Source organism: Solanum verrucosum, unplaced genomic scaffold (genome assembly GCF_900185275.1).
Source record: "Solanum verrucosum unplaced genomic scaffold, falcon-dt-bn FXZP01000112.1, whole genome shotgun sequence".
In the NCBI taxonomy this organism is placed as follows: domain Eukaryota; kingdom Viridiplantae; phylum Streptophyta; class Magnoliopsida; order Solanales; family Solanaceae; genus Solanum; species Solanum verrucosum.
Window position 1 is genome coordinate 3,101,012 of NW_026020441.1, and position 17,290 is coordinate 3,118,301.

At 36.1% G+C, this 17,290-nt stretch overlaps 3 protein-coding genes across 3 annotated transcripts; 2 read left to right on the forward strand and 1 right to left on the reverse strand.

The window, feature by feature from the left end:
• Positions 1 to 2,561: 2,561 nt before the first annotated feature.
• Positions 2,562 to 4,925, forward strand: LOC125808385 (protein VAPYRIN-like). The gene is made up of 2 exons (XM_049488090.1): positions 2,562 to 3,617; positions 4,385 to 4,925. The coding sequence occupies exons 1-2, from the start codon at positions 2,628 to 2,630 to the stop codon at positions 4,823 to 4,825; spliced, it is 1,431 nt and encodes a 476-aa protein (XP_049344047.1). The 5' UTR covers positions 2,562 to 2,627; the 3' UTR covers positions 4,826 to 4,925.
• Positions 4,926 to 5,763: 838 nt separating this feature from the next.
• LOC125808493 (peptide-N4-(N-acetyl-beta-glucosaminyl)asparagine amidase A-like) lies at positions 5,764 to 7,738 on the forward strand. The gene has a single exon (XM_049488193.1). It carries the CDS (start codon positions 5,764 to 5,766, stop codon positions 7,537 to 7,539), a length of 1,776 nt encoding a protein of 591 aa, XP_049344150.1. The 3' UTR covers positions 7,540 to 7,738.
• A 1,890-nt stretch (positions 7,739 to 9,628) lies between these two features.
• Positions 9,629 to 16,118, reverse strand: LOC125808391 (eukaryotic translation initiation factor 2 subunit alpha homolog). The gene is made up of 7 exons (XM_049488096.1): positions 15,594 to 16,118; positions 13,276 to 13,332; positions 13,102 to 13,188; positions 12,870 to 13,016; positions 12,520 to 12,624; positions 10,845 to 10,943; positions 9,629 to 10,028 (listed from the first exon to the last, which is right to left on the reverse strand). The coding sequence occupies exons 1-7, from the start codon at positions 15,975 to 15,977 to the stop codon at positions 9,873 to 9,875; spliced, it is 1,035 nt and encodes a 344-aa protein (XP_049344053.1). The 5' UTR covers positions 15,978 to 16,118; the 3' UTR covers positions 9,629 to 9,872.
• Positions 16,119 to 17,290: the final 1,172 nt, after the last annotated feature.

Below are 17,290 nucleotides of genomic sequence, written 5' to 3' on the forward strand. Positions count from 1 at the left end.
TTTAGTAAGGCTTGTTATGTCTTGCTCCTGTCAAAAGAAATAAATTAGAATCTGTAATCTAACAAGTTGGATTTCTTTGAAATTATAAATTTTAGAGACCAGCAAGAATCATAATGTGATAGGTGATAACAGCTGGAGTGGTCTAGCAAATAAAATTTAGTTGCTTATACTTGTGATCAATTAAGAAACTAGTGTAAATTGTATGCATTATTCTTTACTCTTAAGATTTTAAAGAAAGTTCATTCTCCTCAAACTAGATTTTCTGGAAGGAACTATGCTCAACGATTGTCCATTAAAGTATTTTTCCATTCTCTTTTTTACTTTCCAACAGTGAAGCAATATATAAGATTAATCCTAGAAGTATCTTTAACATTTGACTATAGTTAATGCATGAGAGAAGCAAATCATATTGAAAAGGTGACAGCACACTTAAGAGAGAAAAGAAAATGGTAATCAAAAGAACGATCCTATCAAGTTGATATTCATTTACCACAAAACTTGAAAATAAGCACAGGAAAACCAAAGAGAAAGTCAAGAGAAATTTGGGAAGCATCCTGTGGTGGATGGTAGAAAAAAATGACAGAACAGAGGTGGTCTTTGAAGGATCGTAGTAAGCAAAAGGGATCCAGCTAGAACATCCTTGAAAGCAACAGTAATGAGTCCAAACAGTCATCCTTCTTGTTTGACCTTAAGACTTTATAGGTAAGTGGAAGCATTCCTCATGAAATAAGAACTCAATCTGAAAGGATCTGTTCACGTTGGTCGATCGGTCTCTCCTTTATTTCCCAGTCTCTGAACTCCATGGAATAGATTTCATTGGAAGGAGGGTGAAGAATGAACACAGTGGGGTTCGACTGTTGGGATCCCAATCGGCCAGCATCAGTGGAAAATGGAACTATCAATCACGGATTACTCGCATAATCGAGATGGGAGGAATTGCAACATCAGCATTTCCCTAAATCGATCCACTGGTAGGTAGTGGTAGGAGATATCCATGGTGGGATAGTCTCGAATTCCAGCCAGCATTTCTGTCAATCAGCGGAAGGCTCACACATACTGGGAGGGTACGGCTTCAAGGGATGGACTGAGATGAAGTAGAGAGCTAACAGTAAAAAGAGTCTCCTAAGCAGGTGCGGCTCAACGTACTTGGAGGCCTAAAGCGAAATTTCAATTAAAGGCCTAAAATCTTTTAGCTAGCAATTATTATATAACTTGTTAACATTATTCAATAAGTAATAAGTTGACAAAACAGCTTATAAGCTTCTTCTTTTTTTTTTGATTTAAAAACACATAAAATAAGTCAATCTAAACAGGCTTGTAATTCACTTTATCCAAAACATGATTTTTACTATTTATTCATATTTTTTATAAAGCTCTAACTTACCTATAGTATAAAAGGAGTCTAGAAAATTACAGTGCGAGAGTTAGTGAAGAGAATGTAAGAAGACAAAACAATTTTTTCTTGATTTCTTCTATTTATTGAGGTTAAGGTGAATAAAATAATATATATATATTTTTAAGAAAAATATATTTATCTTAGATAATTATTTTTTTCTATAAAAAAAATTAACTCATAATTTATTGTGGTAAAAATTAGAGGCCCCCTAAAATTGGGGGCCTAAGGCATATGCCTAATTTTTATAAGCATTGAGCCGGCACTGCTCCTAAGTAAAATCTAGGTGAAGAAGGTAATAATAACACATAACAAGCAGTCTTTATGAACAAATAATGTACTTCAAGTCGGAACTAACATATACTGCATGTGCTTAACAAAAATGTCCTGGAACAATAAATAAGCTTTAGCACAATCAAACTGATATTTTTGAAAGGCGAAAACTAAAACTATATTACTCAAATAAAACAGGATACCATAATTAAATGCAATAAAAAGTTAGTTACCCTATCAAGAGTCTGAGTATTGAGCACATGTGCTGGAGGAGCAACAAGTTCAATTTACGTAAAAAAAGATCATCAAAAAAAGGCTAACATTACAAACAATATGTAACGTCTAGAAAAAAACTCCCCTTTTGATTAGTAATGGTATCATTTTATTGAACTACACAAGCGTTGAGAAAATGCAATCTCTATAAGTGATAACAACTGGTTCAAGAAATAGATAATAACATGAAAATAATGATGCCATGAAGAGCGCCATCAAACAGAAAACATTTCATCTCTATATATCCATGAATCTTCAAGGGAGGAGTCCTTCTCCTAATATTTTTGACTAATGCATCTTTAACTTCATTTGACTATGAAAAATTTAGATTTGATTACTATTACTTTATGTAGTTATTTAATGATAAGTATAGCATTGGATGAAAATAATAAACTTCTCTTCGTTTGCTAAAATGAAGAAGTAAAAATGAAACGAAGTATAATAGAGTGGTAGGGCTTGCATTTCGTATTGTCAAAACAATGAGTGTTACCTCTTTGTCCGATTTTGTGTTTTTCTTCAACCTCTTGTGTATGGTCCCCACGAAATCACATGTACCCATTATTTAGTATCACATGCATCGTTTTTGTATGTATATAACCCGACGTCTGTGTAATATCCCTGTATCAATCTTGAAATTTGAATCTTGAAATCATATTCCCTTTCAAAATTGGAGCATAAATTATCATTGATGGAGAAATTGGTGGAAGTATCAGAACCAGAAATAGGAATAGATTTTGCACTAGGCTGCAAATGCCGAGCCACAGTGAACCTCAGATCACTTACTGCAGCCTATCCAATAGCATTCAAAGTTCAAACTTCTTCTCCTCACAAATTCCTTGTCAATCCACCCAGTGGCCTAATATCACCATTATCTTCAACCTCTTTCCAAGTGATTCTCAAGCCCCAACCCCAAATCCCTCCCACTTTCCCTCGCTCCCCTTCTGATCGCTTCCTCGTTAGAACAACAATAGCGTCAGAACTCGAACTCGAACACAACTCATCTTCTGAGTCGACTCGATCCGAAATCGTGAACTCCTTGTTCAAGTCAATTGGGCATCGTTCAACTCATGACATAAAACTCAAGGTGGTTTTCGTAGGTCCTTTTCTTCTCCGTCATGCCGTTAGTAACGGAGATTGTGATTCCGTTAGGAATATTATCAAACGGCAGCGATCCATTTTCACCGAGTTTTCAACCCGGGAAGCAGAGTCACTCTTCCGAGTAGCAAATCAGCTCCCTAATAACAACAACGACATGGTGAATATTTTGATTGAAGGTGGACTGAAGGTGGACGCATGTACTGAACCAAACGACGTTAAATGGGTGTCCAAGGGATGGACGGCGTTACATATCGCCGTCGCGAATGACCGGAGGGAAGAGATTGAGAGGTTATTGAGAGTGAACGGAGGGTGCAGGTGGTTGAATAGCAGAGACAAGGAGGGAAGAACGCCGTTACATTTAGCAGCGAGTAAAGGGTTATTGGAAAGTGGTAAGGCGTTGATAGATGCAGGTGCGCAAGTGGATGCGAGAAGCAAAGATGGTCGAACAGCTTTGTTCAGAGCTGCTGCTAATGGCGACTGTCCAATGGTGAAGATGCTTGTTGAAATGGGTGCTGACCCTACTCTCACTGAATTGCATCTTGGGCGTTCAGCTCTTGATATCGCCAGAGCTAAGGGACACGTAAGTCCCACGTCCCCAATTTTTTTGTTTCATGGTTGACACATCATACTCGTTCATATTAATTGAATTATTTGGATATGACATATTCGTGAAAGAAAAAGAAGTTACTACTTATTCTTTAATATATTTAAAAAGCTACAACAATTCACTTATTAATTATAGATTATAAAAAATAAAAAAAATCACATATGAAATGGACTAAACAGAGTATTTGACAAGACAGAAATTTATGGAAGCATTACTGCATTATTTGAACTTAGAAGTGTGTCTTGACATTTCAATGACTACAACACATGTTATTGCCGTAAATGGGAAGTCGAAAATTTCAAATTTTCAAATATAAGAGATGTCGCTATTTGTAGAACAGATGATGAAGATGAAAGAAAGGGAGTAAATATCTAGTAATTATCGAGGTCCCCAACTCAATATCTTCAAAATGAAGTTATTGCAGAATGTTTGGATCTCAGGCTGCGTTTTAAATTTAAAATGAGTTATTTTTGTTACCTTCTGTATCCAAGTTCATAAAATTGTTAATACATGCATCTTTATTTTGCTAAATGCTCACATAATGGAATTCAAACTAGGTGCAAACAGTCTGGTGCAAAGGCGGATCCGTGATTTACCCTGTCTATCACCCCTTAATCTATTAGGCCTGCCCAAAAATTTGCCATGTCTAATGTGTATGAAGTCTAGTTTCATTGCAATTATAGTGACCTTTCTGGAAATATCGTAAAACAATTTCAAAATTTCATGTGTAATATTATCAGGGAGTAGTCGTTACAATACTCGAAAGAGGAGAAGCAGTTCTACATGCAGCAAGGCGTGGAGACCTTCAGCTACTCGAAACTCTTCTCGAAAAGGGAGCAACCACCAACTTCCACGATCAATATGGTCTAGCAGCACTTCACATGGCAGCTATTAAAGGGAAAAAAGACGCAGTAATGATATTGGCTGAATTTGGAGCCGACTTGGAATGTCAGGACATAGAAGGTCACACTCCGCTGCAAATGGCAGTCGAAGGCGGATGTGCACAGACGGTAGAAGTGCTGCTGAACAGAGGAGCCAATGTAAATGCCAAGAACAAGAAAGGTGCCACTCCACTTTCTGTTTCTAAATTTTTGGGTTATGAAGAAATAACGCAGCTACTTGTTGATGAGGGTGCAGTGCTTTCTGTAATTCCTTCAAATTCGCCATCTTCCGTATCTTGATTTTTGGCTATGCAGATGTACAACTTTAATGAATATATGTATAATATCAGGTGATTCAAGTAATATGAACAAACTATAAATTTCCTGCCTTTCCAACAAATCTTTGAAGTTCTACATTGTTCAAGTCTGTATAAAATTTAAGTCCTAAGTTAACGACTTTTCTTTTGGTTACGGATCAACAGAATCAAGTGGTACTCTGTGCTACGTCAAATTAAAAATTAATAAAATTGTTATGTGATTAAATTATGAGGTTGTCTTCTTCTTCTTTTTCACCAAATTCTGAGGTTGTCAAGTAAAGGTAAAAATTAGTCAAAGTCTTCAAGTGACATACTCCAATAAATCAATTAAAATTTTGTCAAATGTTCAGTTTTGATTGATCCAGTAACTCGACGAGACAGCTTAAATCAAGCAGAAGACTTTGTCTCAGGTGGAGAAAAAGAATTTTTTTTATGTTATGACTCGCACAGTATTCAAGTGAAGGTTCATCACATAATTTGTCACTTGGTAATCATTCAAACAAAGATTTGTTGCCCAAAAGTCTCTATTCTATTTATTTTTTTTCATTTAAAAATCATCCAATTAAATCCTTTGGATTCTTTGATATCTATTATAGAGTAATGCAGTGTTTTGTTATTCATGTATTAATTACAATTTACCTCATATTCAACTATCAAACATGATATTATTATTTATGCAAGATTTAACACCGATATAACTTACCTCTAAATCAGTAGTGATAAATAAAACAGGCAGTAAATTATATATTTGCTCTATTAGTTAAAAACTTGGACATGTGAGCTACTGGCTTTGCGTATAAGCTGGACTGTTGTAGTACTTACAATATATTGAGAATTGTGTAGAAGTCAAACCCCCAATTCAGCTTCTGCTCTTTCTCTTCTGCTAACCCAAACTCAATAGATTCTTCATTTCCTACCAGAATGCGCACCTCCATTAATACTACTTCTCTCTTCTTCTTCATCATCATCTTCATTGCCCCATTTTCCTCATCACTACCACACCACCATTCCCATTTCCTCAAACACACTCTTCCCCACACCAGTAATCCACATCCATACATCGAAATCACTCACCCATTACCCTTCACTAACCTCACTCCATCTTGCTCTCATCCCTCATTCACCCACAATTTCGGTAACACATATGGCCTTCCACCTGTCTCCGTCCCTTACTCCCCTCCCCTCAATTGCTCATGGACCCATGTGGTTCTCCAGTTCAAAGCATCTTGCAAAGGGGAGCAGTATGACCGTATTGCCGCCGTTTGGTTAGACGGCGCTGAGCTTCTCCGTACCAGCACTGCTGAGCCCAACGATGACGGAATTTACTGGACTGTTGCGAAAGATGTCACCAAGTACAGTTCGATTCTTGTTAAGGAGAATATTACTCTTTCTGTTATGCTGGAAAATCTGGTTAATGATATTTTTACTGGTGTGTATCATGTGAATGTTACTTTTTTATACTATGATGCTAAGAATCTTACGGGGGTTCAATTGGATGATTATGTGGATAATCTGATTTCAATGGGAGCGAGCAAAATGGGAAGTTTGCTGGGTTCAGATGACCGACCAGCGGATTTGATATTGCCTGTATCGGCTAATGGAGATAATGGGCTTTGGTTTCGAATTGAGAGTGAATCGGGATCGTATGGGCAAAATGTTGTGATTCCTAGGAATACTTATAAAGCTGTGATGGAGATTTATGTATCGTTTCATGGGAATGATGAGTTTTGGTACTCTAATCCACCGGATTCATATATAAAGATGAATAATTTGACCACAAAGAGAGGACATGGAGCATATAGGGAGGTTTTGTTGAAGATAGATGAGAATTTGGTGGGATCTTTGGTACCATTTCCGGTGGTTTTCACAGGAGGAATCAATCCTTTGTTCTGGGAACCAGTGGTTTCAATTGGTGCCTTTGATCTTCCTTCTTATGATATTGATTTAACGCCCTTTTTGGGGCTTTTGCTTGATGATAAATCCCACTTTTTGAGTCTTGGAGTGGCGGATAGTATCCCATTTTGGTTAGTGGATGGGAGTTTGCATCTATGGGTAGATAATTGTGCATTGCCATGTGAAGTTCAGGCTAAAGTTCTTGATTATGGTACTCCTAAGTTTAACATTGAGCGATTGTCAAGCTTTCGAGGACTTGATGGGTCATGTGAGATTGAGATGAAGAGGAAGAGCAAGGTTTCAGGGTGGGTGAATTCAACTTCAGGAAATTTAACCACAATAGTTTCTAGAGAAGTGAAATTTAAGAATAAGATTAAGTTCTATCTTAATGGTACTGAAAAAAGGGTAAGACAGAATGTGAGAGAAGAGACTATAGTAAGTGTACTGTCTGATACAGGTATCACGATTTCTCGGATCACTACGAAAAAGACATATCCACTTAGTATGACCACTAAGAATTCGCCTTCATCAGAGAATGATACAAGCTTGATGCTTACTGACCTAGACCATGAATGGAGGGAGAGGAAGTCCATTGGGGATTTATCAATCTCCTTGATAAATCGGCAGAAATGCAATGGTTGGATGGTCGTTCAAGATCATGATGTTCTATCTGGTGGTGCCACCACTCAACAAACTTATTCTTATAGGGATGAAGTTGGTTGCTATTCCCGGATCGTTTCAGCTGGCAATGGAACACTTATGAACGACACTTCAAGCAGTATTTGTTCATTTTCGGCTTTGTGAATTATGACTCCGTTTGGGGAGTCCTTTTTATAAGTTAAATGATCCATTCCCACAATCATTCCTTTCCCTGTGACCCTATTGTAGTGTATAGCATGAGTTGATTTGATCCCCAACTCATGCCTCAGTATTAAATATAAGCAATTTGTGTTCTTGTAATGCAAGTTTTATGGTTCAATAAGAGTGTGAACTGACAGGAAAATCAACTTACATTGATTATTTGCTGGTATTTCTTGTTTGGTATGTGATTGAACTCTGGATAAAGTCTTTCCTGCCTTCTGGTTATCAATAAACCTTCAAGATTTGTTTCCTCAAATCCTCACTGATGGAGAAGTGGCTGCAGCCTCCAGTTCCATCACATCTCATTTGGGAAGTAGCTGGTGGTTTTATTAGTATCCGGAGACTTGATGTCATTAAAATGCTGATACCATTCTTGCTAACGCTACCATAAGTGTTGCCTTACATTTCAGTTAGATTGACAATCATTAGCCCACAAGGGAGGAAAGGAGTTAGAGTATCATAGATGTCACCAGAGACAAACTTACAAAAGAACAGAGTAAGTGATGGAATGACTGAAAATTTGAGCATAGGTCACTATCTTCATTCTAGTGAATCCTATTTAGCATGTACTAGAAAGAACCTGATGAAAAGATTAGGAATTTAAGGATGGTGTTTACTGTGAATTCTGCATCTTGTAAAGGACCCTATCACGTTCGCTATCTGGAAATATCAGCTTTTGAGTTCAAGCGACTGAGAGAGTGACAAGGATACTGCACTCTAGTGCAAAGACCTGAGCCTCGTGTTCAATATTTTGCACAAATGACTCCTTAGGTCCTGAAAGAGACACCGATCATATATGGAAGTTACATTGGAGTGGCTTTGAAGCTAGTGTCTTTACTTTTGTCATTAGCAAAGTGTAGTAAATTTTGCTTGTTGCTTTTCTTTAGAATGTAGCTGCCTTTTTCTTCTGCTGAAGCAGCATTTCTATCAGTTGGTGAGCTAGCCGCTACTATAGTGGTGAAACTTTAGCCCGCAACTAACCCCTGAAGCAAAGACAGATCAAATGAGAAACAACCACGCTCTCTCTCCCCTTGAGCATAGAAGCACAAAAGGAAAGGACTCAGAGAAGGATGAAACCAAACTGCTATGAAACGAAAATATGCCTCTTGAGGAAAGAAAAAATGAGCTTGTAGAAGCTTGATATATAGTAACCAAATCACAAACAATTCCAAATGATGATATATTAAATAGGCCTATGCTTCGAGCAACCGAGCTTACTACAATATCAAGTTGAGTAAGAGCCCGAGCCAAACCAAACTCAATAAGCTTGCTACGATACCAATTTGGGTCGAGCTAGAGACCAGCTTTGGTATGGTAAAACACATCTGGAGCAAAGGCGAAAAGTCTTTATAGCTTTTGCTATCGTGTGTAGTGTTACAACTTCAGAAAAGTTGATGCACATAAACTACTAATTGATTAGGAAAAATATAAAAACTACTTAATAGTGTTTAGATTCCAATGAGATTGATTTATAATTTTTTTTTTCTAGTTTAAATTTTTACGCAAGTAGTCAAATCCTAATAGAGTTTAATAAATATTTAACATCAAATTTAACTTCCACAGTCGCACAACAAAACCCAACCTAATTAGGGCTAGTTGTATGGATCCTCACTAATCATGTGATTCCATTTAGTCTCATCTCAAGCTCAGTCAAACTGGCCTAATTTTATCAAAGCCAAACTGAGTCTAACCAAACTCTAATCGAAACCTGGCCAAACCAAGTTACAACCAGAACCGATGAGGCAAGCTGAACTGAGCTAAAATATAAACGAACCTAGTTCACTGGCACCTGCTTGAGCTTAATTTACTACACTAGTGGAGCATATGCAGGAAGAAGCAGAATTTTCTACTACAAACGATATCTCAACGCATTCATCAGTTAAATAATAACACATTGCATGACTTTCTAAGCTTCTCAAAAATACGACAAACTGAAGCTTTCCATTCACTAGCTCTATCATAACCATTGCTCAACATTAAACCCGCCTATATGGAATAGCTATTCCAAAATATACTTGTGACAGAAGAAAAATTGAGATGACAAGGTGTAGAGTTGTTCATTCTCATTGCAAAATGTATAATAAGATTGGAATTATCAAACAGCCGCACAAACTTAAATTGCAAGATTGATTTTATGTAAAAACTAAATGCTTGTCAAGGAAAATTGCCAAAGTAAACTAAGGGCTAATAAAGGAAATGAAAAAAAGGTGAGGTAGGTTCTGTAGGAGCTGCATCTGTGAAGAATGTGCTATCCAAGTTCAAACAAGCCGCAATTTTTACTCTCTAATTCCAGTTCCTGAGTTCTCCACGTCAATTTCTCCCATCCCTGTATCTTCCTCCTCTTCACTATCTTCATCACCACTGATCTCCTCATTTTCACGGCCGAGCTTAGCCATCTGTTCAGCAAGCAATTTGTCTTCCCGTTCACTCACCTGAAAAGACAAGTCACATCAGAATCACCACAGAAGAAATAAGAATAACAGAACAAGATACAGAAAGCAAGAAAAGTAAATTAAAAAAAAAGATAGCCAGAGAATGTATACATTTCTTTTAATCTTGTTCCTTATTAGATTGTTCCATTCCCCAGTCAATTCAATGTTCCAAAACTCTCCTAGGACCATGTACGGGGTCTAACTCGCACAATATTCAGTTATAATTGATATGTTGAATAATGTAATTCTCCCCAATTAGTGTTTTATTCAAAAACCTAAAACAAGTCCTTAATAATTTAAAATTATCAGGATTGGACCTTTATTAACTGTAAAACTTTTGCCCATGTACATCCACATACTATTGCAATCAAAACCAAATTAGAGATTTTAGAATCAACTATTATGACGACGGTCTCAATAAGTCAGCATCTGGAGCACTAGCAGTGCCTTGCAAAGAGAGACAAATCGAAGGAGCACTTTATTCAATTAAATATACATATTTTCATCCACATATATGTATCAAGGACCATGCTATACTAGTTCGGAAGTAATTTCAAAGTAAACATAATAATCAAGTATGGCATCTGTGATACAGAACCCCTTCTTGCCCCAACAATCACATGATTATTAAGAGATTTTCCAACAATATGTGTTATGGTTAATCTGGTCTCAAATTTCACATCTCAATCTCATATCCCCATTAATCTATGGCATTTATCAAATTAAGGTCTCTCAAAGGTATGAAGAAACACATTCCACAATTATGATGAAAATAAAAAAGCACTCTTTTTTTTTAAAAAAAAAAAGGTAGCTCACCGCTCTTGGAGCCTCCTTGACAGCAAGTTTTCCTTTGTGACGCTCTATTTCCTCGGTGCAAGCTGCAATTGCTTTAGTAAGGATTGCTATGCCTTGCTCCTGCCAAAAGAAATAAAATAGAATCTGTAATCTAACAAATTGAATTTCCTTTGAAATTATAAATTTTAGGGACAAGAAATAATAATAAGAATGGCATAATGTGGAAGCCTCGTAAGTGATAACAGCTGGAAGTGGTCTAGCATATGGTGTGCATGGTACACTAGATACCAAATTACCATCATATCAAAACTGAGATTTTTGATACTGCATTTTGGTATTATGGTTTTGGTAAGCATTTTAAAATTTGTTGGTATTCGGTATAACAGCATACCCAGTAATAGTCCCACAAATGGGGTCAGGGGGAGGGTTTACACAAACCTTACCCCTACCGTTGTGGGGTAGGGGTTGTTTCCAATAAACCCTCAACTCAAATTTTGGTACGGTATTTATTAAAAAAATACTGAAATACCAAATACCGTATCGAAGTATATAGTTAAATATAAAATCCATATATATTATTATAATATTAGAAAATATATAAAATAGTATAACAAAAATTATTTATTTAGAGATTGGTACTTTGACTACTCTATCCTAATTGAAATGCGCTTTTATTGTAATTGATTAACAATAGAAGTATTTTTAATACCGAATCAATTAGGTATTGTAATGGTATAGTACTTTTAATAATCAAAAACCAAAATTACATGAACTGAAGTTTCCCCATATCATGCCCACCCCTAGTCTAGCATATAAGATTAAGCTGATTATACTTGTGAGTTCTGACCAGTTAAGAAACTAGTGGGAATTGATTGCGTTACTCTTGTGATTTTTAGGAAGGTTCATTCTCCTCAAATTGGAATTTTTTGAAGGAACTATGCTCAACGATTGCCCACCGAAGTAATTTTCCATCCTTTTTTTCACTTTCCAGCAGTGAGCAACATAAAAGATTAATCCTAGAAGTATCTTTAAGCCTTTAACATTAACTATGGTTGATGCGTGAGACAAGGAAAACACATTGAAAGGTGACAGCACACTTGAGAGAGAAATGACAGTCAAAAGTATGATCCTGTCAAGTTGATATTCATTCACCACCTAACTTGAAAATAAGCACAGGAAAAACAAAGAGAGCCAAAAGATTTTTCGGAATCATCCTGTGGTGGAGAAGACTGGGGAGAAAAAAAAAACGAAATAGAAGAGGTGGTCATTGAAGGATCATACTAAGCATAAGGGATCCAACTAGAGCGTACTAGAAAACAACAGCAGTGAGTATTATCCAAACAGACATCCTTCTTGTTTGACCATAAAACTGTAATAGGTAAGTGGAAGCATTACTCATAAAACAGGAATTGGATATGCAACAGCTAAGATAAAGTAGAGAGCCAAGAGAAAAAGAGTCTCCTAAGCAAAAATAAGGTGAAGGAGGTAATTGCACATAACAAGCAGTCTATCTAAATAAATAATGTACCTTTAAACTGGAACAAACATATACTGCATGTGGTTGACCATAATGTCCTCGGAACAATAAAAAGTCCCAAGCACAAATCAAACTGATATTTTTAAAAGGTGAAGACTAAAAGCATTTTACTCAAGTAAAACAGGCTACCATAATTATATGCAATAAACAGTTAGTTACCTTGTCAAGAGTCTGAGTATTGAGCACATATGCTGGAGGAGCAACAAGTTTAATTTTAACAGGGCAATCATCATTACCAGCAGCCTCAGCTTTCCGCATAGCTTCCTGCACCAGACGTGAAAAAAATCATCAAAAACAGGCTAACATTACAAACAAAATGTAACCACTAGAGAAAAGAAATCCCCTTTTGACAGGTAGTGGTATCATTTTATTGAACAACACCAGCATAAAGAAAATGCAACCTCCAGACCCCACAGGTGGGTACACACTGGGTTATTGTTGCATAAGTGATACCAACTGGTTAAAGAAATAGATAATAACATGAAAATGATGATGCCAAATGTACAAACCTTAATGTGAAGAACACCATCAAACTGAAAACATTTCATCTCAATATCTGCTCGAATCTTCAATGGCTGTGGAGTCATTCTTCTCCTAATATTCTTTACCAATGCATCTTTAACTTCCTCGGACAAAGCAGGAGCAACTTTAGTTACCTAGAGAAGATAAGATAAGACAATAAATATTATTAGACATCATTGGACGAAATAAACCTAGAAAATGATATGACAAAAGACCTACCTCCTTCCCATCAGGACCAATTTCTTTGACTTCACGAGTGAGGGAATTAAGTATTGAATCTGGATCACTGACAACCAATTTGAATGCCTAGAAATCAAAACCAAGAATTTCATGATGAATCTTGCCAATCAGAAGAGGGAAAAGAAATATTTGGAAATCGATACAAATTCTCACCTCAAAAGCATGACCATATTTTCTATACAAAGGCCAACCTACATGAATATACAAGTCCTGCAATTAACATGCCCAATGATTAATAGAAATTAAAGAGTAAAACTCAAAGTTCTACTGGAGAGGGATTTTAGAAGAGGAAAAAATTTCAGTAGTGTTACATGGATATGCATTTTTCTCAATAAACAATAATGAATGTTCCTCTCTACCCCAACTAAGGTAGGGGACTAGGGGTAAGGTTGTGTACACACCCTCCACAGACCTCACTGGGTATGTTGTTGATGAAACAATGTTGAATATTCTCTTATATCTCAAACAGCAAGTAATTGCATTTCCCACAGAACATGACCAAATTTAGGAAAAGCAGTTCCTGGCAACTCATTCCTCAGAGAGAAAAGAAAAGAGGGGATAAATGGGCATTCCCTCAAAAGCAGCAGAAGTTCTAATTAACATGCAAACTAGTTTGCATGGCCAAGGGCACATGGAAAAAAAAGCAGTCACACCCGTTTCGTGAAATTTTAGGCAGAAATCATCAGAGATGCAAGGACGAATAGTCCACTTAAGACAACATATAACAAGGGCAACAAACGAGAAAAAGAGCAAATGAAAGTAACAAACTCCTTCATGCTAAGGCCTAAGGCATTACATAGAGTATAGTATATTTAGGCACTCCCAGTTACAAAGCAGTAAGGCAGAGAAAAGTAACTGGTAAAATACCCATATTGAAGAAAGTGATAGCAAGTCTATGTTCACACTTGACTAGCTAAAACCAGATAAATTTCATACAACTTTTATTAGAACTTCTTCAACACTCTATACCACCACCAATCCAGCAGGCCCAGACCATTACACCAGCAGAAAAAAGCCTCTTGCCCCTTCAATGCAATTCACAAATAATATCTTGAAACCCTACATTGACCATGGAAGATATCCAATTGCAGTAACATCAACTGTTTTTCTGCACTTATGAACTCCCTAAAATGCAAAGATTACACTTCCAGTTCTTGCTTGTCCTTGAAGTAAAGCATTACCCAAAGAACTAAATCAATAGAAAGTTAACATCGCCCAAACTTCACAATAATGTGACAGAATAAATTGTGAAACATATTTTTTTGCAAATCCATGTATTCTACACATCTCTATATCAAACTGGAGTTCTTAAGAAAAGAAATCAATTGGATGGTACCCATAAACAAACTGATAATGGAAAGCATAAACTTTTTTTTTTCAAATAGGTAACTTAATGGAAAACATAAACTTAAACTCAAATTTTCTTTTATATGATACAACTGTTATCTTAGAAGAGCCATGTACACCTAAGAAGAGAAATCAATCGGATGGGATCCACAAACAAAACTGAAATGGAAAACATGAATTTAAACTCTTTCTTTACTTTTATAAATATACATACAACTGTAATCTTAGAGGATCTTTCATGTACGTCTATCCTTAATCTGACAACTGTAATCTTAGAGGATCTTTCATGTACGTCTATCCTTAATCTGTAAGGGGTCGTTTGGTTGGGAACAAGTTATCCTGGGATAACTTATCCCACCATGTATATGGGATAACTTATCCCATCACTATGATATAAATGGTGGGATAAGTTATCCCAAACAAGGCAACCAAACAAGATACAATTTTTTTATCCCATCACTATTATTTTTTATCCCTCACACCAAACGACACCAAACAACCCCTAAGAGACATGGCTCAAAGGACAAGACTCATAGCTAAATTTTTTGCCAAACCCCAGTTTCCTTTCTCTGAGTTCTTCTAAGAGAATTCCATTTCATCATACTGCATAAAAATAAGCAGAACAATTCCACCTAATCATTTCGCATGAACTCTTCTTTAGATTTATTGTTTATCTTTAGGACAGTACACCGTTCAAAGCTCGGAATGGGAGTGCAAGAAAATGTCAAATCAACAATACTAACTCAGTCATTTGCTTCGCACTTCAATAATTTCTACTATCCATAGGCCTCATATTCAATAGAAATTCCCAATTGAACCAAATGTTTTGCTCCCTTTGTATACCTGACACATTTCCCATTTACAGATATTACAATAATTCAAATTCATTAAACTATTCCAAATTTTAAACTTAGATACCATGTCTTCTAAACCAAGCTAATTCCTCATCCCTTACATTAATTTTTTCCATCCATTATCACGAATTATACAAAAAATTGAAACAAAATGTAAAATCCAATATCCAGATTAATTCCTTCATATATATGAAATTAAAAAGAGATAGTAGTAACTTTCTGTAGGACCAAAGTAAAACAAAAAAAAAGGAATTTGAGAAATTATCTAACCTCCAGATCAATTCCCATGGTTTCAGCAACATGACGCATGATTGAATGAACAAGCTTACTCTTATTATACCTCTCCTCACAAGCCGAAATATCTTCCTCAGAAACCCTTCGTTTACTGAGATCGATATATCCTTTCTCCTTATCAACCCTAAGAACCATAACCGGTTCGATGCGTCCAACTTTGATAAGACTGCTAATACTCCGAATACGACGACGAGAGAGCTCAGAGAAAAGGATCATTCCTTCTATGTTATTGTACTCTAGAAGGGCAACGTAGGCGCCGCTGTCAGCCATGCTTTTCACCTGTATCATCACAGCTTGGTCTACTTCAGGGTACTTGGCTTCGTACATTCGACATTCGAGGTTCGGGGAGTTGGTCGCCATGATGGGCAGGAGTAGCAGTTACTAGGGTTTCGCAGAGAAAGAGATGATAGGAATGGGTTTTGACTGTAGAGGGGCTGAAAGAAGAGAGACCACTCGCAATATATTCCTTACACAATTATACACTACAACCCTTGAGGTTTCATGCGTTAAAATTAGACCTATTGGCTATTTGTAAGGCTCAATACAAACCAAATGGAATACAAGTTATACCGGATAAATTATGTTGAGATTAATTTTTATTATTTGTTTGATTTGTTATATTCAAACTTATATTCATTTGCAAAATTTCTAAGAATAAGTTCTTTGTTTATAAAAATATATTCCACCTTATTTAGTTTTTTTGACATTTTCTTTGCAAGCTTTAGTTATTCATTCTTCAAAAGAAAAAAAATAACGCATGCATTAGGTGTGTGTATTAGTAATACCTTGTTTGGTACACTTTTTTATGTCATGTATAACTAATGCAAGCATAAGTTATACACTATATTGTGTATTAAGTTGTGTATAGCTTTGCTGAAGACTCGAAGTGGTTTGGGATTTCAATATAGTGATGGAACTATAATAGTTGACGATCCAAAACATTGGATTAACTTTATAAAGGTAATTAATATATTTTTGTTATTTCATATGGTACTTTCCTTATTAGTTCCTTTAATTATTCATAGTTGATGTGCCTTTAAACTAGTGATCAAGTAAATTGTTATCATCACATATACAGTAGCATTTAGCCTCTCTTTAGATCCTTTTACAGTTAATTAATATCATATTGTTCTATTTTATTTTTTAATTTTCTAGATTGATCCACAAGCCAAGAAAATGAATACTAAGAAATGGCCACTATTTGAGGATTGGGAAGAAATCTTTGGTAAGGATAGAGCAACAGGAGAGTTCGCTGAAGGGCCGCTAGATGCTACTGAAGAAATTCAAAAGAGTCAAGCTCCACAACATTCTAATGACATGAGTTTGGGATTTCCTATTGATGTTGATCTTGATGATGATGAAGAAGAAGAAGAAAATGCTTACTATAGCTCTAAAGTTGGTACTGAAGAAGCTGAAAATGTCACTGGACAAGGTGGATTTGCTACAGCTGAAGATTTCACCGAACCTAGTTCACTTACTGGAGCTGAAAATGTCACTGGACCTAGCGTATTTAATGAAGGAGAAAATGTTGCTGGTTCTGAAAATGAACATGCTGGATCCCGAAAAAGTCATAAACAAGGTGAGTATTCTAAAAGATCATCTTCTAATGTTAACGAGAAAGAGAAAAGCAAGAAAAGGAAAAAAATAGTAGAGGATGATAGTGAGACATTTCT